General features: G+C 46.4%; 6 protein-coding genes across 6 annotated transcripts; 4 read left to right on the top strand and 2 right to left on the bottom strand.

Moving 5' to 3' along the window:
* Positions 1–3,578: 3,578 nt before the first annotated feature.
* IAQ61_005609 (uncharacterized protein) lies at positions 3,579–4,969 on the top strand. Its single transcript, XM_003839955.2, has 2 exons — positions 3,579–3,823; positions 3,878–4,969. Exons 1-2 carry the CDS (start codon positions 3,597–3,599, stop codon positions 4,803–4,805), a joined length of 1,155 nt encoding a protein of 384 aa, XP_003840003.1. The 5' UTR covers positions 3,579–3,596; the 3' UTR covers positions 4,806–4,969.
* Positions 4,970–5,203: 234 nt separating this feature from the next.
* IAQ61_005608 (uncharacterized protein) lies at positions 5,204–7,346 on the bottom strand. Its single transcript, XM_003839956.2, has 2 exons — positions 6,567–7,346; positions 5,204–6,508 (listed from the first exon to the last, which is right to left on the bottom strand). The coding sequence occupies exons 1-2, from the start codon at positions 6,632–6,634 to the stop codon at positions 5,455–5,457; spliced, it is 1,122 nt and encodes a 373-aa protein (XP_003840004.2). The 5' UTR covers positions 6,635–7,346; the 3' UTR covers positions 5,204–5,454.
* A 144-nt stretch (positions 7,347–7,490) lies between these two features.
* On the top strand, positions 7,491–9,494 carry IAQ61_005607 (uncharacterized protein). Its single transcript, XM_003839957.2, has 3 exons — positions 7,491–7,611; positions 7,662–8,824; positions 8,870–9,494. Exons 2-3 carry the CDS (start codon positions 7,836–7,838, stop codon positions 9,324–9,326), a joined length of 1,446 nt encoding a protein of 481 aa, XP_003840005.1. The 5' UTR covers positions 7,491–7,611; positions 7,662–7,835; the 3' UTR covers positions 9,327–9,494.
* A 790-nt stretch (positions 9,495–10,284) lies between these two features.
* IAQ61_005606 (uncharacterized protein) lies at positions 10,285–10,620 on the top strand (the record flags this gene model as incomplete). The annotated part of the gene is made up of 2 exons (XM_066096859.1): positions 10,285–10,539; positions 10,605–10,620. The coding sequence occupies exons 1-2, from the start codon at positions 10,286–10,288 to the stop codon at positions 10,618–10,620; spliced, it is 270 nt and encodes an 89-aa protein (XP_065953210.1). The 5' UTR covers position 10,285.
* Positions 10,621–10,622: 2 nt separating this feature from the next.
* IAQ61_005605 (uncharacterized protein) lies at positions 10,623–10,808 on the top strand (the record flags this gene model as incomplete). Its single annotated transcript, XM_003839959.2, has 1 exon — positions 10,623–10,808. The coding sequence occupies one exon, from the start codon at positions 10,623–10,625 to the stop codon at positions 10,806–10,808; it is 186 nt and encodes a 61-aa protein (XP_003840007.2).
* Positions 10,809–11,480: 672 nt separating this feature from the next.
* IAQ61_005604 (uncharacterized protein) lies at positions 11,481–13,524 on the bottom strand (the record flags this gene model as incomplete). The annotated part of the gene is made up of 2 exons (XM_066096858.1): positions 11,481–12,814; positions 13,020–13,524. The coding sequence occupies 2 exons, from the start codon at positions 13,522–13,524 to the stop codon at positions 11,481–11,483; spliced, it is 1,839 nt and encodes a 612-aa protein (XP_065953209.1).
* Positions 13,525–13,928: the final 404 nt, after the last annotated feature.

Here is a 13,928-nt window from a genome sequence, read left to right as displayed (position 1 = left end):
TAAGACACATAATCTTAATAGGGTGCGCTCTAATAGGTTAAGTATATTATAATTAGACCTAATAGCAACCCTAACTATATAATTATTACAGGAACTAAAAGTTAATATACTACTAGTAGCTAATACTATTCTAGGATAATAAGGTATAAAAATTTTATTTTAGCTATACTACACTAATTACATCTATATATCTACTACACCCCCGCAAATACTACTAATATCTATAGTAGGATTATTAATAATATTATAACTACTATATATAACCTCTATATAGGTAGCTATATCTATAAACTCTAGCGCGTTAATATTAGAATTATTAGTAACAAGAGGTATAAAAGTTTAGGTTAACTGCCTAGTATACTAACTATTAAACTACGCAACCTTCTCCTTAAGCACGTCTATACCTGCCTAAAAGATATTAAGTAAATTAAATATATCTATCTTATTAACCTTAGATTTATCCCTACTATTACTATAACTACTACTATATATTACCTACGCAAGGAGAAACATGTTATCTAGTGCCTAAGTAGTAGTGTGCAATAAGGATATAGCCTTGCTATAGAGATGTTTAAAGTATTCCTATATATCCTAAAGCTAAGTGTTATAAAGCGCAGCCTATTAGAATACTATACTAATATTATAGGTAGAGTTTTTATTATTATAAAGGTCTAGCTTATAGTTATAGTTTAAGTACTCTAGCGCAAGGTTAATTAGCTTAAATAACCTAGCTTGTCCACTCTAATTAATAAGGCTAGATAATAGGAAGGCCCTCTATAGGGCTAGCAAGTTAGTAGATAATAGGTGCTACTAATAATATAATATCTCCTATCTATAGTTATTTTATAATACCCTAAAGAATATTATAATTAGTAGATCTACTAGTTAATAAAGTAACCTAATATCCCTATACTTTACTACGTGTCGCACTATTAAGAATATTTTAACTTCCTAGAGTAGGCGTACTATAGTCTAAAAGTCTATATCTATAGTAGTACTACTCTAAGTAGTATATATAAAAGCGCTTACTTACACGTCTTTAATAAGCTCTATAAACTACTTAGTAGATAATAACTAGATTAAGTCTTCTATATATAACACCTAGCAAGATAGCCTAAGTAGTAGAAGATAATCTAGAAGTCCTTAACGCCTTATTACTATATAAAATAGTGCTATAACTCTAGATATAAAACCCTATACTACTATTAGCTCTATTAAGTAATATTTAATATTATCCTAAGTATTTTATATTTAATCCTAGCAAGTAGTGTTACTAGATATATAATATATATTAGAATATTACTATAAAGTAGGTTTCTAATAGGTCTAGATAATAGTGTATAGCAAGTTTATCTAGATATAGAACTAAGCAGGCGCCCCCTATAGCTAATATCTTTAATTATATAGCTAACTTACTCTAGCCTGCTCCTATTAGATACTATAAATACGCTTAGCTATTAACTAGTCACTATAGATAAGGAATAGCTATTTAGTAAAATTATTAGTATTAGTTAGGTTACTACTTATATAGAGTCTAAGTTAATATAAGAAAATATTATTATAGATAGTATACGTGCCCTCTATTATACCCTTATCTATAGTAATACCTACAAACTACTAGAACTTTATCTTCTATATAGGTAATAACTCTAATACTAGGAACTCTAGATATTTAGATAAACTCTTAAAGACGTGTTAAACAGCGCGTAGATAGAGTTACTTTACAGCGTCTGCTATAAGGATACTTAAGATACTTGTCCCTACCCTATCCCTACCTATAATCCTATACCTAGTTATAATATCCTATACTCTTAATAGTATACTAGGGTTATATATATCCTAAGTAAGACTACTAGTTAGTAGATCTTTATAGATAGATAATATCGCATTTATAAAGGATTAAAACGTTGCAGTATAGCTAGCTTCTTTATTGCGTTTCTAGTCTATAAAATTAATATTATTATAAGCAATTATAGCCTAAGTATATAATAATAATATTTTAAGTTACTTCTATAATAATATTAGTATTAATATATTATAATAGTCTATAGGAGTTTATAGGAGTTTATAGGAGTTTATAGGAGTTTATAGGAGTTTATAGGAGTCTATAGGAGTCTATAGGAGTTTATAGGAGTTTATAGGAGTTTATAGGAGTTTATAGGAGTTTATAGGAGTCTATAGGAGTTTATAGGAGTTTATAGGAGAATTAAGAAGTTCTCTTACTATATAAGATAATATACTATTACCCTCTTCTTCTATAATATTTAATAAGAGATGCTTATTAGCACGTACTATAGTATATTTAGTAATCCCCGCTATTAGACTATTTATATAATAATAGCTATAGTATAACCTAAGGCCTGCTAAAGTCTTAATTACTTGCTAGTGTACACCTAATCTAAGGAGATAGGCGTTAAGATAGGATAGTAGAGTATTTAAGGTCTTCCTATTCTAAGAGAAGTATATTATACTTATAATTATAAATATATAGTAACTAATATAATTATTCTTATTTAAGCTACTATATAAGGAATAGTGTTAGTAGATATTTATAAGTAAGTCCTAGAGGAAATAAAACTAAGTAGGCGTATATTACTAGATAATAAGAGTTACACGCTTTGCGTTAAGCTAATCTAATAATATATTAATTATAAATTAACTAAATAGCAGGAAGTTTACTAGCCTAGCAAGTTTAGTCCTATAGTAATAAACTACAGACGTGCTCTAGCAAATACCCTACTCTGCAAGAGTCTCTAGTACTCTTACTAACACCCTCTAGCAATCTTTCTACCTATAGTATCTTTAATAGGATAGTTGTACGTCTACTTAGCTACTATAATCCTTAAGGCTAGCCTACGCCTCTACTATTTCTTTAAATAACTACCTAACTTATTAAAGTGTTTAAATAACTACTTCTAATTTAGTATGCTTATTTAAATATTCACAACCTTTATAGCTACCTATAGGGGTTAGTATAGACTCCTAGCCTATATTACTACTAAAGATATTCTTATCTTTAGTACTATATATTATAGTAATATTTGTTACTAGTTTAATAGAGCTAAGATAGCCCTAAGATAGTATATTAAGGGCTAATAGTATAGATAAGAGTAGGCTAGATAATTAATTTAGAGGAGGGCTATATATCTAAGAAAATAAGCTAGGTATAGCTATAATATATATAATTAATAGAGAATATCTTAAATATTAATTTACTTATAGAGGCAAGACTATAACGTGTTATAGTAAATAGGATATATTAGGTTAAGTTATATGCTATCTCTTTATATAACCTAAATCTAAGTATTACTAAAACCTATCCTATTATTCCTTAGACGCTCTAGCAAGCTTTGCCCTGCGGCTAGCGTGATTGGTTAAGGAGTTTTTAGCGCAACGCTAATCCCTTTAGAGTTCCTAGGAGTTTTTAGCGTTGCACTAGCAGGGGTAAAAGCTTGTTAGAGCGTTCTGATGAATGAGATAATCACATGTTTGGGTTTTGGGGTGATTACTAACGTTACGTACCGGTATTGAATACACTAACCAAATGGAGTCATCAGAATTGTCCACCACCTTACCATGTCCATCAAGGCTTCGACATGACTTCAATAAAGTCACTCATCTCCTTCCGACTTGACCTGCCACCTAGCTGCATCGAGTTCTTCCCCCTCAACCCGCAGTATGCCGTCATCGGCACATACAATCTCGAAAAATCAGATGCAGCAGAATCTGCAGGCTCCGCCCCCCACGATGGTCATGTGAAAAGCGTCAAGAGCCAGCAGCGCAATGGCAGTCTGGTCCTTGTACGTGTCATGGGAGATAATGTGTACGCCCAGGGAAATGGCCATCTGTTCAAGCCATGAAACTGACTTCAAGACAGCGACATCATCCAATCCTTGCCCACACCCTCAGCAGTTCTGGACGTACACTTCTTGACCCAGGTGCCCAGCTCCAACTTTGGCGTTGCCACTTCCACCGGCGCCTTTGCCATCTATGAGCTGAAGTCTTGGAAGCGGAATCCGGAAATCAGTCACATCAAGACTATCCAGTATTTCCCTGAAGACGTTCTCATCACCGCCTTCTCATGGCATCCAGAGTCATACATGATCGGCATGACGCTGTCAAACAACCAAGTGCATCTAGGAATCATCGACACCGAGGACGACAACGACACTCCATCCACTATGGAGGTCACGCGTCATGATCTTGAGGCCTGGACATTGGCTTTTCTGTCCGATGGCTCGGGAATTCTGTCCGGTGGTGATGACAGCACACTACGTTTTGCCGAACTCACAGAGGGTACAGAACTCAGCGTACCATGGACTGACCAAAGGATTCATGATGCGGGCGTAACAGCCATTTTACCTGTCCATCTAGACGACGAGGGTGCATTGATGGTCACTGGTAGCTACGATGACCACATCAGACTTCTCCACGCATCTAAAGGTGGTCAGCGAAAGGTTCTGGCAGACACTAATCTAGGAGGCGGCGTGTGGCGTTTGAAGCTGCTTGATCGGAACCCAAAGCTCCCTGCGCATCACGGGGTGGAGAAATGGAGATCGGAGCCACCCCCAGAGACATTGTTGCTGTTGGTTAGCTGTATGCATGCCGGGGCGCGGATTATAAGGCTCGTAAGGAGTGGCGAGGACGAGGACAAGGAATGGAACTTTGAAGTACTTGCCAGGTTTGAGGAGCACGAGAGTATGAATTATGGAAGTGATAGCCAGCCGGAGCTGAACAGCGCGGGAGAGCGGACATTCATCTCAACAAGCTTTTACGATAGACGGTTGTGTTTGTGGCGGTATTAGAGCCTTTCCCTGCATCTCGGCTTGCCGCGGTGCTATCAATACCTAGCTACATTGGCTTGCTGAGAGATACACGCCCTAGACTTGTGGTATATATCCATATGGTAGCGATCTGGATTACACAGAGTGTTTAGCGGAACTGCAGTCTTTCGACCTGTTTGTCACCTCCCACCCAGACCATACAACTCTTTAGCCTCTCCTACCGTTCTTATCGTCCGCCCCACAAATGTACTTGTACTCACTGAGATAGTGACAATCGGGCTCAGCAAGACATTGCCTGCACGCGTGACGCGAATGGCGGAGCATTGCGCGTAATGTCATGTTCTATTTTTACTAATACTATTTCAGCTCTACCTAAGGCTCTGAAACCTCAACGTCATCTACTATATATTCAAGATCAGTCTGCCAGTCTCCTTAGTTCCCATCCCACGCAAGTTTAGTTTGTCGTTTGTTTAAAAACTCGATTGCTGTTCAAGATATTTAGTAAATCTATGGTAGCATGATCACAATATTTCCCGGTCTTCCTTTATACAGTAGCAGCGGATCCATGTATGGCTTTGACCGCTAGGTAGGCTGAGATATTGCAGTATCCCTTGCATCCTGTACTTCATTAACGCCTTTATATTACTCTAAGTTTCCTCGACAACTTATATTATCGCTTGCCCTTCTTCAACACCAGACCCTTCCAGCCTTTGCTATCTTTAATTCGCCTGAACGCTTTGCTCGCCACTGGGTCCTTGCCCAACTCTTCTTGACAAACCTTTCTCTCTTCCTCACTCTCATGCTCATGAAATTCACACCATTCCTTCTCCATTTTTGGTCTCTCTCCTCGTGCGAGCATCGTCACTAACTCGAACAGAAACGCTTGTGGCAGCTGACTTCGTAACGCAATGGTACGCTCATCATCGCGATCTGGGTTCCAGTATACAGAGTACATATCGAGAAAGTACCTGCAGAGGGACGCATCTGGAGGGAGACTCTCGTACGCCGCGATCACATTGCTGTGATCAGGCATGGCCTGGAGAATCTCATCGTTGTTTTGCCACGCAAGAATCACTGCGCGGCGCAATTTAGGAATAGCATATCGATGTGCGAACACATATAAGGATATGAATCGCCGCTCCAGGAAACCCTCTAGACCTCGCCATTTATAAGGCCTCGAGCAACAAGGACATAGAGTTTCTTTGGGTATCTCGGGTTTCTCTGCTGGATTCCGGACCGGTGGTGTTATGGCGGTCTTCTCGCTCTCGCTATCGCCAGGCACTTTTTCAGCGCTTGGTTGAATGGGGCTAGTGGCTGTGTCTCTGCCGCCTTGTGCATCTATGGTAGTGTCGTCGGTCTCGAGAGCAATGCCCCACGAGGCTGTGTCGACATCGTCACCTTCGGTGTGTTCTGTCAAAGTGGTACTGTCGCCGTTGCTAAGGCTGATGGCGTGTGTGGGAGGATGTATCTCTTTGCCGCCTTCGATGAGGTGGTGTGGGATGAAGCCCGTGTAAAGCCAAAGCATGAAGGCATCGAAAACATCGGGACTGGTATCATCTAGCTCGAGTGTGGTGTTTGAATGCTGGTATGGTGATTCACTCCTCTGTTCCAAGCATTGGGCAAAGTACGATGAGCATCGTTTGAGCAGCTCGCGATGGCAACTAAAAGACTCTGGGTAATCGTTGCCGCCGACCTTGACGGTGATGATGGTCTGGTCAAAGTTTCTACCCCTGGTCAGTCGTCCAGCTTGGTGGAGACGATTACAAGAATGGAATTCCTCACCTGAAGGTATAACCTAATGTTGTCGCTCCCTTGATGAACGGCATTTTGAGAAGGTAATCTGGTTCCATTTACAGTTGTTGCATGAAGGAAAGCCATCTTATAGCTCCATCTCGTACCGGTACCATTTCCCCAGGCACCGGTACCGGTATGGAGGCAACAGTTTCAGGAACACTGACAGTACTTCTTGGCGTTCGACCTTTTGCTTCCCAATGCTTGTTTGAGGGCTGGCCCACGGCTCCAGAGAGCTTATGTTAAAAGGAAAGCTTATTTGAAACACACAGAGAGGGACAGAGTGGCTGAGAGATGGGCGATCGCGCAGCAGAGCAGGGTTAGCAAGGCATTCTGATGTACAGGGCGGGTTTCGTCTGCTGTTTCATAGCACTTGGCGCAGGAAGGCGGGGGCGTGATGTGCCTCAGCAACGCTTCACACTAGCCCTCTGAGTTCTGTGGTTGGTAATGAAGCAAGCAAGCAAAGCGTTTTCTATAGTAGTACCGGTATACTACACACCCAACCATATCCTGTCCTGGCCAAGTGCACAGAGCGAGGCGATTGTTGTTGACGAGGCGAGGTGTACGGTACCGTATACAGATGTCGAATGATGCCAAAGGATGTGTGGGTACCGGTACCGGTAGGTAGGGGGTAGAGCACACTGTGGAAAGAAAAAGAATCAGGTTGGGTATGACAATTGCTGGTCCACAGACTACCCAGACGACTTCCCACTGTTGTTTTTGCGCATTGCTTGCGATGGTGTTCTTTCGTCAAACGGCCGACCTGTCCACGACAAGCCGGAAGTCGAAGGAGAAACAACCCAAGGTTGAGCCGAGATTGAGGCGACGACGTGTCCAAGCTCTTGGCTCACGTGCATAGGCACGGGCACCTAACTTAACTCCCACCTACCTACACCCTCACGGTACCGGTGTTCTTCCCGAGCTCGCATTCCACACCCATCCGCAAGAACTTGATCTCTACTCTTAAACGTCGAGGATCTGCCAAGATGTATGACACATGGTCCACGGCAAGTCCGAAATGTACGATGGTCGCTAGGTACCGTACCCTATCCGATGGCTGACCCCGCATTCGATTGACAACCAAAGTTGAGGCCCGGGTGATGGTCATGTCCTGGACTGGCAACGCCGCCTCCCGGGTAGGTACCGCTGTATACATATATATAATCGTAGCTTGATCGTTTCAGATCTTTGCTGTCTATTTCAGGATCCCCAGGAGGAATTGCGTACATATCTAGCACACTCGGAGCCACGGACGCAAACATGACGCTCAAGCTCGACATCACCCGTTATCCCGGCAACATTATCAATGGCAACTTTGTTCCAACGCCCAAGACTCATCACTCAATCAACCCGGCAACCGCCAAAGCCCTTTACGAAGTCCCTATTGCGCGTGAAGAAGACGTTGAGGCTGCCGTCAAAGCAGCAAGAACAGCATTCAAGTCCTGGAGCACCACCCCATTCTCTGAGCGCGCCAATCTTCTCCTCAAATACGCAGACGCCATCGAAGCAGCACGCCATGAAATTGAAAGCCTACTGACGATGGAGCAAGGCAAGCCTTTGTCCTTGTCCCATACAGAAGTCGAGTGCACGCTGAAGTGGTTTCGTGCGTTTGCAACCATGGAGATCAAGGACGAGGTACTGAAGGACGACGATGAAAAGACAGTCTATTCCACCCGCATCCCTCTTGGCGTATGTGCAGGCATTGTCCCCTGGAACTGGCCGATTTTGCTCGGTCTTGGAAAGCTGGGCCCAGCTGTGATTACCGGCAATACGTTCATCATGAAACCCTCACCATACACACCGTATTGCAATCTAAAGCTGGGCGAGCTGGCCATGTCCATCTTTCCGCCTGGAGTCGTCCAAGTCTTGTCTGGTGATCACATGCTTGGACCATGGATCACGGAGCACCCGGGCATCGACAAGATAGCGTTCACCGGCTCAATCGCAACCGGGAAACTCGTAGCAGCATCGTGTGCAAAGACACTCAAGCGCTACACTTTGGAGCTAGGTGGCAACGACGCCGCTATCGTTTGTGGAGACGTAGATATCGAAATGTGCCTTCCAAAAATCGCCACATTGAGCTTCAAGAACTCCGGTCAAATTTGCATGTTGACCAAACGGATTTACGTGCACGAGAGTATTTATGACAAGTTCAGGGATAGGATGGTGGAGTTCACAAGAAGCAACATCAAGACGGGCGCGGGTACTGAAGACGGCGTCGTTGTTGGACCCATACAAAACAAGATGCAGTGAGTTGACCCATCGCATACCACGATACAAATTGACATTGGCAGGTTCGACAAGGTGAAGGAATTGTATTCGGAGATTGAAAAACAGAAGTGGAAGACGGCCTTGGAGGGCTCTGTAGGCGATGCTCGCAATGGCTACTTCATCACGCCTGCTATCATCGACAACCCACCAGAAGACTCCCGGATCGTTGTCGAAGAACCCTTTGGGCCGATCGTCCCACTGCTCAAATGGACCGATGAGGACGATGTCATCGACCGTGCCAATGCGTTGCGGACAGGTCTCGGCGCATCCGTTTGGAGTAAGGACATTAGGCGCGCTGAGAGTATGGCCAGGAGGTTGGAAGCAGGCAGCGTGTGGGTGAATAGCCATTTTGATGTCGACCCCAAGGTGCCATTTGGCGGTCACAAAGAGAGTGGCGTAGGGGTAGAGTGGGGCATGGAAGGATTGAAGAGCTACACAAACAGTCGCAGTTTGTGGGTGTGGAAGAAGGTCTTTGAGTAATTACGATGAACCCAAAGGAGATTGTCTGCCAGTCAAGCACTAGTGAATAGCTCAATGCACAGATACGTTGAACCTGAAGCGTGATGCCCTTACTGCGTGATGTGGGGAGTTTGCAGGCCCGTTGGCAAAGCCGAGGGATGGTTTGGCTGCATGTATGAGGTGAATAGCCTCTTGGTAATGGGAAGTCTCTAATTACGGCTTAATGGCCCACTGACGACGAGAAGAGCAGCGCTCATGATCCTACACCTCCCTTTCGTTATATCTTGAATGTAAGTGTATCTTTCTGTAAGCAGGTGTACAAGGGAGGAAGAACAGTGGGAATGGGTCGCGGGGTGCTATTCACAAACCAGAAATTGCAGATAACACAAGATAGGTATGACGAAGCTGAGTACCGGTACCGTCTCTCGCAGAACCCGGACTTCCGAGGAGCACGGCGCAAACTATAGTATCACCGTGGTACATTGAGGGTGTCTCCTAGAAAACTGGGACCGCAACCACATGCACCGGGGAAGAAGATTGCACTTCCGCCCTTCCTTGTTGAGCTTTGCCCGCAGCTGCCACGAGAAAAAGAGTGCCTTGTCGAGCCGAGTCCATGGTTGACCCGTTGTGGTGCCGAGTTACCTTGTCGTCACCAGCTCATGAAGGATTCCTGCCTGGTTACCTACATATCGGCAAGGCTGCCACGCAACCAGTAAGCGCCAGACATGCGCGGTATGCCGACAGCCTCCCGGAGCATGCTGATCCGGCGATTTGGGCGCATGATTCTCTTACATCGGTCAAAAGGGTGCACAAGCTGCTGCAGTGTACTGTGGGTTCCTGTTTGGACGCAAGTCATGGCGGGGAAGGCCGGTATCCAGTCCCTATACTTGCCTCATTTCATTCACAGTGCACAGTGCACACTGCACCGCCAACAAGCCCACGATACATTGTCAGCGTAGCGTCCAAATGGATCCCATAGTATGTTATGGATATATCTAACGGTCTCGCTTAGGAAAGTCATGGGCTTGGAGCCAACCGACGAGACTGTCGAACCCGACGTCTTCACGCGGGTACCGGGCCGTACGGTCTTGACTGGGGCGGCATTTTCCTTCCGGCTCCTCGAGACGCAGACTCGGTCTTCCATGAGCTGGCCACATGAATGGCATCGTCTATGCAGTGTCAACCTCATGTTGGGACGATGTAAAATTGCACCTGCGATGTCTAGCTATAAAATGTGCGTGATCTGGCTCCTGACAGAAATCTACCGTCTCACCCGTCTCCACCCCCGAGACCACATAGAGTTAACGACTGGTAAACATGGAATCAAAGCTCTCTCCTATCGAGCTCGTTGGTATGCATTTTGAGATTACTGTCCTCCTTTCTGCAATGCCAGTTGCGCTTCTCCACATGGGAGCCTGGGTGGCTAATAAAGTAGAAGACACGGAGGGTAAGCTACCAGTTCCGGGTGCAAAGCAAAAGCTGTCCATTAGTCAACGGATATAGAGGACTACGCATCGACACTACCGGACTCAGAAGGGGTCTCCAGTCCTGAGGTTGAACCCGGACTCATCATCATGGCTACAGAAAGGCTCACGGTCCGAGATCTCCGCCTTCGAGGCTTGGTGGCAGGCCGAAGATTGTACTGCACTGGCTCATAACGGAGCGGAAACGGGAGCAGCATTGCCTATGCAAGCAAGTATAGAAGCAGTGATTTCTCTGAGCGGAATCACAGTTATGGAGCCGTTGCTTGCTGGCAGTACACAAGTTGAGAGCAATTGAGCCTAGGTAGCTGTCTACTATTGAATAGAGACTTCCTTGGCGCAATACTGCAGGCACTACTTTGATTCCTTAGTGTATGCGTCCAATGATATAAACAAAGTCTTTGGTATCTTCCCATCAACGCTAGTAATTGCGAAGCATACATATAGTTACACCACATGCTGAACAGCCCTCCACGGCTTGTTCATGCATGTCTTGATCTAGCACCTGCGCCAAAAAAAGAAGCGATGACAAACCCAACTAACACCTCTGCTCAATTGTTGATACACATGTAACCATTTACAGACTCATCACTACTCCCATTTCCCTGCGCATCCAAGGACGAAGCGAGGAAAAATATGCACAATACCGTACATACGGCCCCCCAAGCAGTGGTCAAACCATTTACAGACTGCCTCACCGTCCATATTTAATCTTGACGCAGTCGGCAAACTGCGGATACATCGTTTTGAAACTAGGGCCCAGGGTCCAATTATTCAGATCGCGGAGATGGCTTTCGAAAGCTGGATTGATAAGCCATGAGTCGTCGTCCTCGGGGAGTCGTGGGCCGATTGTGTTTGTGCCTGGTGTGCCGGCTCGTGTTTGAGGTGTACCAGGGGCAGCGGGCGATGCAGCGTTGGCATGGTTGCTGAAGGGTGATGCTGCCAATGGCACGGACGAGGAAGTGGTGGAGAGAGAGTGAGTGTTTATTTTGGAAGCTGGCAAGAGACAATCTCTCGGCTCATAAGGCCAGTTCAGACTCACAGTCGTCGTATAGGGTATAAAGAAGTGTTCGAATTGGACAAAGGGTTGTTGATCTATCATTTTGTCGCGCAAGCGTGGCCAGGGTAGATGATCAAACCATGCCGGGTGGGTGGTGAAGAGCTGAGAGGGTCGAGGGGTGATCCAATGAGGGAGGCGATCGTAATTTTCCTGCGTGGGCTCGATTTGCCAGCGCATGAGGAGGTACATGACGAAGACTATGGCGACTTGTTCGGGGATACCACAGATGTCGGGGAAGGTGCGCAAGATGTCGGTGAAGAGCATGGACAGTGGGTGGGCTTCGACTACGCGGTCAGGGAAGACGAGCGAAGTAAAGTTGGGATAATGTGGGCCGACGAGCGTCTTTATGGGCACGCCCTCGGCGGCACGACTCTGACGGTCTTGGAGGAATTCCAGGAGGATGACTTCGAGGGGGCAGGTAGCGGGCAGATTTCGCGGAAGGGTCAAGTGAGCGACCATGTTGGGTGCGTACTGGGCATGTTGAGGACTGCTTCCGTGGCTGGTGGGCGGGGGTGGTTGCTGCGGGAGAGGGAGGTTGGGATCGACTGCTCGCCGCTGGCCGTTGTCGAGCAGGAATTCGACACCGAGTCGCTCGTCAAAGGGCATATCTGGCTGCATGAGCGGCGTACGGTCGTGGTCGTAGGGGGCGGCTGGGCTGTCAGTGGAGTAGCGGCCCAGGTGGGAGTTGGGGTGGGGATGAGCTGTAGGGGCATCGGCTGGGGGGTACAGCCAGGGACAGCCATTGTCGGTGGCGCTGGGGGATTGGCATTGGGCGTGGTGGGCGCCGTTCGTGGACGAGGCTGCGGCTATGTCGTGGAGGGTGGCGTGGTAGTGGCGGGCATCGACTGTCGTTGCAGCTGTGGCTGCATGGGGAAGGCCGCGAGGAGGTTGGGATTGATTTTGGGTTTGGTGTTGGTTTTGGTGATGATGATGATGATGGGGCACAGCGACGGCGGCCGCTGCAAGTTCTGTGGTTGCTGATGTGTGAGCGATGGATGACTACTAGATTATGAGAGGGGGAACGAGGGAGGAGGAGGAGACTACTGCTGCTATTACTGCCATATGTACAGACAGGAAGATGGCAACAAAGGCGAGGAGGAAGAGGACGACGACAATGATAATGACGACGAGATTGTAGTCATCTTTTGGAATGAAAGAAGAAGACATACGTACCATTGAGCCCACCCGCTGCCGCCACCGCAGCCGACGACGACAACGACAAGGCCAACGAGGTTGACGAGGAGGAGGATGCCGAGGATGACGACTCCCGCACGGCAATCATGGGCTGGATAATGGCCATGACACTCTCCAAGCGCTTCTTCATGTCGGCATTCTCGGCCTGCACGGCCTCCTTCTCGCGCAGGACCAGCTGCAAGTCATGGTAGGGTTGCTGGCTCTCCAGCTCGCGGATGCGCTCATTCAGCCGGTCGATCTGTTTCTTGGTGCGCTCGCGGATGGCGCGCTGGGCCTCGCGATCGTTTGCGCGTTTGCGGGCGAGCTGCTCGGGCGTGAGGTTGGCGACGCCGCGCGAGTTGGCCTGGCTGCGTCGCTTCTTACTGCTGGCCTGTTGTTGGTGTTGGTGTTGGTGTTGGTGTTGATGTTGGCCGTCATCTGCAGGGTCAGCCTCGTCGCGGAGAGGTCCGTCTGCCGGTGTATTGCCCTCAGCCGGCGACGCCATTTGCTGACGAAGAAGGGGACGGGGAAGGATGTGGGGTGTGGGGGGAAGGGGAATGCGAAAGAGTTGCGACTCAGGTCTGCTGGAGAGAAATGGGCGGCCGAGTCATGAAGTTCGGCTTTGTTTTCCAGCCGTGAGGTGCCAGGTAGAGTACCGGTACAGTACTAGAGTAGCATTAGACGAGTTGCCCAAGGTGTTTGCGGGGCTCAGATCAGAGATGACGATCACAATGCTCAGCTAGGTATGTACAATAGCCATATCTTCATCCTCTACTACTGAGCCTGTCTACTCCAGGCTCAGGCATAGTATGGCAGAAGCTCAAGCTACCGGTACATACATCGAGAGTACTATCATAGGTAGGCATGTTTTTGTACGGGAGGTATGTTTGTACTGTGTATGTAATACAT

The sequence above is a fragment of the Plenodomus lingam genome (genome assembly GCF_022343315.1).
Source record: "Plenodomus lingam strain CAN1 chromosome Unknown contig_22, whole genome shotgun sequence".
Lineage (NCBI taxonomy): Eukaryota > Fungi > Ascomycota > Dothideomycetes > Pleosporales > Leptosphaeriaceae > Plenodomus > Plenodomus lingam.
The sequence above is the reverse complement of the archived record's forward strand: the minus strand, read 5'-3'. Positions and strand labels throughout refer to the sequence as shown.

What these genes read in the sequence shown, in the direction of transcription:
- IAQ61_005609 (XM_003839955.2), top strand. Translation starts at nt 3,597, where the DNA reads ATGACTTCAATAAAGTCACTCATCTCCTTCCGACTTGACCTGCCACCT. An exon ending in CGTGTCATGGGAGATAATGT is followed by an intron (nt 3,824 to 3,877) that starts GTACGCCCAGGG and finishes ACTTCAAGACAG; the next exon opens with CGACATCATCCAATCCTTGC.
- IAQ61_005608 (XM_003839956.2), bottom strand. Translation starts at nt 6,634, where the DNA reads ATGGAACCAGATTACCTTCTCAAAATGCCGTTCATCAAGGGAGCGACA. An exon ending in ACATTAGGTTATACCTTCAG is followed by an intron (nt 6,509 to 6,566) that starts GTGAGGAATTCC and finishes GACCAGGGGTAG; the next exon opens with AAACTTTGACCAGACCATCA.
- IAQ61_005607 (XM_003839957.2), top strand. Translation starts at nt 7,836, where the DNA reads ATGACGCTCAAGCTCGACATCACCCGTTATCCCGGCAACATTATCAAT. An exon ending in CCCATACAAAACAAGATGCA is followed by an intron (nt 8,825 to 8,869) that starts GTGAGTTGACCC and finishes TGACATTGGCAG; the next exon opens with GTTCGACAAGGTGAAGGAAT.